Here is a 6,000-nt window from a genome sequence, read left to right as displayed (position 1 = left end):
GCTCTGCGGGTTATCTAGATATGGCAGCGTTCATGTTGTTCGTGGTCGAAATTATTGTTGTATAGTGTGGCGCGAATTGTTGTTATTGCTGCAATTGCAGTTGTTGTTGTTTGCATTTTAATTATTGTTGTTGCGGTTGTATTTCGAGTTTCGTGGTTGGACGTTGTCGTTCTCTTGCAAATATAATTGTCATTGTTGTTAGTTTTGCTGATGTTGTTGTTGTGGTGGTTGTTGATGCTGTAGTTGTTGTTATGGTGGTGGTGGTGGTTGTTGTTGTTGATAATTTTGTTATTGTTGCAGTACAATGTACTTTGTTCATTTTCTCATTACAACGCGCCGGTGTGATTATATATATATTTGTTGTAGTTAATAGTTTGTCGGAAGAACGCTGGCCAAAGTCTTCCATTGTGTCTTTGTTGTCCGCATGAGTTCGAGAAACCTCTGCTGGGAGTACTTCAAGTAGGATGATGAAAAATTAAAAAAAATTGACTGTCTTGTGTTTGGAGGAAATGAAAAATGAATGCAGCTACGGAGGCTGAAGAGATGGTGAGGGAAATCGGAGATGAAATAAAATAGACATAAACGTTATTGGTAGCTTTTTTTGTGTGTGTGAGTGTATGTGTGTGTGTGTGTGTGTATGAGTGTGTGCGTAGCGTATTAGTTGTTGTGTTTGCGTTAAACTATATTTGAGGGCCAGCCATAAATCCATTTTTTCCTCGTTAAACAATTAATTTTCTTTCCAGCTCATGATCAAACTTTTATCTCTTCCGTCATAGCAACCATCATTATCATTCGGTTAACCAGAATTTTAATATCCACCAACATCATCATTACCATCATTACCACAATCACCATCATCATCACATTTTTCATCATCACATTCCTCCTCATCATCAACATCATCATCCACATCATCATCAACATCATCATCATCAACAACAACAACATCGTCATCATCATCAATGACATCATCATCAATGACATCATCATCAACATCATCATCATCAGCAACATCATTTTCATCATCAACAACAACATCATCATCATCATCCTTGCTATTTATGTCATCGAGGTTTTCTTCATGGGTAGAGGTATCAAAACAAATGCATACGTCAGAGAGATATGCCTACTGTTGTCTTTTTTTGTTTTTCTATTTATAATCTTCTTTCTGTAGGTCGAGACCGAATTCAAACAGTTGAAAAGTTATTTTAAATCATCATTATCATCATCATCGGCCTCATCGTCATCATCATCATCGTCATTATTACTATTATTATTATTATTATTATTATTATTAGTAGTAGTAGTAGTAGTAGTAGTAGTAGTAGTTGTTGTTGTTGTTGTTGTTGTAGTATTTATATTTATTATTATTATAATTAATATTGTCATAACAATGAAGAAAAAATGATATTTATTGATAATTATGACAATTGTTATTACATAATGCTACAAAAGTCTCAAAGAACGAATAAATAAATAATTGATGATGGGTAATTTATGAGGTTGTCATCGTTAGGTGCTGTCTGCCAGCCACGAAACAGCATCATCATTAGAACTTCTGTATCGTTATCACAACTTTAGCATCATCATTACAACTTCTGTATCGTTATCACAACTTTAGCATCATCATTAGAACTTCTGTATCGTTATCACAACTTTAGCATCATCATTACAACTTCTGTATCGTTATCACAACTTTAGCATCATCATTATAACTTCTGTATCGTTATCACAACTTTAGCATCATCATTACATTTCTTTACATACATTTCCAAATCATCAGCGAAGGCCAGCTTCTCGTTTGGCAATTTACAAGAGAATGTCAGGGAGGGAAGAGGAGTTAGTCTCATCACCAAAATGAAAGTGTACGTCATCACTACGTTCCTCTACTATGCAGTTGTACTCACTATGTTCTTCTACGCCTGTGAAACCTGAACTATATACAGTAGGCATGCTAAACGGTTGGATCACTTCCAAATGGGTTGTCTCCAAAAACTTTTCCGCAACAAGTGACAAGGTGCAGAAGTTCTGGCACGAGCCAAAACACACAGCATCTACGCTTTCTTACAAAAAGCTCAAATCAGTTGTTTCCAAGTTTCTATTTTCATCAACAAGGATTTGAAAAAGTATTGATCAAGTAAACTTAGAAAATTAGTATCTTCATTGCAGATATTCATTGGAAGCGGTAGCTATCGGTATGGCCGATTCTTTTTGGAAGTATAGTTAAAACCATACACACAAAACACACACACCACACACATACATACATACATATATATATGGCCAAATTTTTTTAAATCAGAATTGGACAAACTGGTTAAATGTTTGTCTGGGGTCAATAAGTGGATGCAAAACAATGGTTTAAAACTAAACCAAAACAAGACTGTTTTTTAACCAATTGGAACATGGCAGCAACTTTCAAGAATAGATATAAATTCAATAACTGTTAATGATGAGGTCATCGCATTTTGTCAGACAGCAGCTAATCTGGGCTTCACGATTGATTCAGGTTTGTCAATGAAACAACACATTAAGAAGCTCTCAGCCGAATGCATGTTTCAAATCAGGAAAATCAATCAAATTCGACGATCCCTAGATACATCCACGTTGCAGACGTTGGTTCATGCATTTGTGCACTCACGCGTCGACTATTGCAACAGTTTGTTTTATGACTTACCTGATCAATCCATGTCTGTACTTCAATCAATACAGAATCGAGCCGCAAAAGTTGTTGTTGGAGCTCTAAAATACGATCATGCGTCTTCAATATTGAAGGAACTTCATTGGCTAACCTTCGACAAAAGAGTATTGTTCAAAATTTCAACACTTGTCTACAAGTCTATCAACGGTCTAGCTCCATCTTATTTGTCTGACAGGTTCAAAAAGAGATCTTCAAAAGCATCTGGAACACACTTGAGATCCGATGTTTCAAACCTGCTGTTGATCCCAACAACGAGTCTCCGTATAGGCTCTCGTAACATTGCTGTTTGTGGACCAACTGTTTGGAACAACCTGCCTGCTGCTCTCAGAAATCCGGACCTAAACCTGCGTGATTTCAAGAAGAAACTGAAAACTCATTTATTTTCATTGTAATGCATTATTGATCAATTCTTTCTGTTTAGTCGACATGTTCTAAATATTATTTCGTATTTTCGTTATATTGAATCGATTACTTTTCTGTTTATGACCAAATTTTAATCTTATTTCTGTGCGATGTATTATGATTTCTCGTTTGTTATTTCTATTATGTTTTTAAGTTCAGTTTTTGTTAGATAGCGCTTTTGAGATTCCTTTAATTGGCGCTTCATAAATGTTTCAATAATAATAATAATAATATAATAATAAATAATAAATAAATTAAATTAATAAATAAAAATATATATATACACATACATACACATTACACACATACATACACACCTGCATGCATGCATGCATGCATTTACACACGCACAAAACTTGCACAAAAACAATCAATGCAGTAAACATTTTCGTATCCCCGTCGTTGAAATATTTCTGGTTTCATGAGATGCGGCGCAATAAATAAATAATTTTTTTGCCTTTCTTAACTCTTACTACTGCAATCATTTTTTATTTGCTATATTTCATTCAGTGGTTTCGTGCGCTAGTTTTTGTGTGCGTGTGTGTGCGTGCGTGTGTGTGTGTGTGAATGCGTGCGTGTGTGTGTGAGTGTGTGTGTTGATTTTGATTTATATTATAATATGAATTGGTAGGCATATGTATATACTATATATAAATATATAAATGTTGTTACGAATGTTGATGTTGATGTTGTTGTTGTTGCGAATGTTGTTGTTGCGAATATTGATGTTATTGTTGATGGGAGATTTGACGCGTTGAATAAAGTGCGATGCCTCATGATGACGTCATGTTGGACCTGGCGAGATGTCCAGTATAAATGACGCAAGTGGAACATGAAAGCTTCCAACGTTTCCATGGCAACCGGTCAGCACTTCCAACTAATACCGCGTGCGTTGTGGTTTATGTGCCTGGTGACGTTGGTGATGGTTATGATGATGATTGTGGTGGTGGTGGCGACGAGGATGATGATGAGGATTGTAGTGATGTTGACGATGATTATAACGATGACGATGATGAGGACTGTTATAACGATAGTAATGATCACCGCGACTATGATAGTGTAGAAGATGAAGATTGTGATGACGACGATGATGGTGATGAAGACGATGACGACGATGATGATGACGATAATGACGATGATGAGGCATGTGTGATCGCTGACGACAACAAGCAAAACGACAAACGATCATTAATTTGATTGAACATTCGCCACCAGAGTATGCAGCAAATAGATTTATGACGTACGTCATCTTCCTCAATATAACACATCATCGTTATCATCATCTTCATTAATACACCATCATTATCATCATTACAACCTTGAATGAATTATTTTTATCGGTGTTATTATTAATCCCAGTTCAATTTAATTGTTATTTATTATTTTTAACATAAATATGTATATAATAAACAATAATAATGATCTTCTTATTATATCACCATCATCTTCGTCATCGTCATCACACTTTTTGTTATTAAATTTGTCACTTAAGATCGCTATCAAATCCATCACCATTATCCTAAACATTCATTCATTCATCCATCCATCCATCCATCCATCCATCGTTATTATACGTCATCTACGCCAGAAACATCACCATTATAAACAACCACCACCATAACAACCACCCTCAAATTCATCATAATTTTATTTTTTCATACTCACAGCTGCCGTCATCATAACTGATATCACTGCAACACAACATCACTATATCATAGTCCAATTATTATAGCTGATGCGTTTTTATTGTTACTGCGACAGCTGTTGACGTTGTTGTTGCTACAGCCGTTACTGTTGTCTTTGTTGTTGTCATGTTTTTCTAATCATTATTATGCGTCATCATGAACGTTACAAACCTTATCATTATAGATCATCAACATCCTCAACATCATCATAATTATCATCATCCTCAACAACAACATCTTCATCACCACCATCATCCTCTTTGGCAACATCATCATCATCATTTTGATATCTACCGAATTAGTCGAATCGGTAGAAGGGTCTCGTGCTGTTGTTACGCGGTGGCATGGTTCGAATGCTGCCTGTCCGAAACTCAAAGACCAAGATACGTGTGTGGGTGGGCATGCACAATGTGTGTCTGCGTCGTGCGGTGTAGACAGTGTACTGTACAACAATGCAGCACCATAGTTTGTTTTTATAAGTATGGATATAGAATCCCATGTAAGCGATTCTACGTTTGACAGAGCAGCATTATAAAGAATAAAAACTATCTAACAATAGAGAGGAAAAAAGAATAATTGGCTCATAAGTCCTTCTTCAAATCTTTTATTACATTTTTAAAATAATTTAGTTATGTACATCGGAAAAAGTAATTCAAGTTAATAATTCGAGTAAAACACATCACGTGCAACAACACGTGCAACCACACATCACACAACTCATCACATTTATTACTATACAATATTGTTTTTTTTAACGAAGCCATCTAAAAACTGAATGTTGTTATGACTTCCTCTTGCAACATATTAAGTGCAACTACACATTACGTGCAACACATCACGTGCAAGTACACACCACGTGTCACACCATGTATTTTTTAATCGAAAGCATTTAAAAACTGAATGGACTATATGGATTTGTGCAACACTTCACGTGCGAACAAACACATGAAGCGTACCACATCACGAGCAACCATTCACCCAACACATCAGTATTTATTACTATACAACAAAGTTTATTTTTTATAGAAATCATCTAAAAACTGAATGCTCTCGGGATTTCCTCTTGCAACACATCACGTGCAACACATACGTGCCACCACAAATTACGAGCCACACATCACGTGTCCTATGGACTTCTTTTTGCAGCACATCAAATTTTGTGGAAGTTATTTACAGATATACCTCCAGAGGTATTTGTTCTTTCAACATAAA

At 35.7% G+C, this 6,000-nt stretch overlaps 1 protein-coding gene across 1 annotated transcript; it reads left to right on the top strand.

Annotated features, from left to right (window-relative positions):
* Nucleotides 1-424: 424 nt before the first annotated feature.
* Nucleotides 425-2,122, top strand: HELRODRAFT_166027 (hypothetical protein; the record flags this gene model as incomplete). The annotated part of the gene is made up of 4 exons (XM_009033066.1): nucleotides 425-459; nucleotides 1,009-1,091; nucleotides 1,784-1,839; nucleotides 1,898-2,122. The coding sequence occupies 4 exons, from the start codon at nucleotides 425-427 to the stop codon at nucleotides 2,120-2,122; spliced, it is 399 nt and encodes a 132-aa protein (XP_009031314.1).
* Between the last annotated feature and the right edge of the window lie 3,878 nt (nucleotides 2,123-6,000).

This window comes from Helobdella robusta, assembly GCF_000326865.2.
Source record: "Helobdella robusta unplaced genomic scaffold HELROscaffold_9, whole genome shotgun sequence".
NCBI classification, from domain to species: Eukaryota; Metazoa; Annelida; class Clitellata; order Rhynchobdellida; family Glossiphoniidae; genus Helobdella; species Helobdella robusta.
The sequence above is the reverse complement of the archived record's forward strand: the minus strand, read 5'-3'. Positions and strand labels throughout refer to the sequence as shown.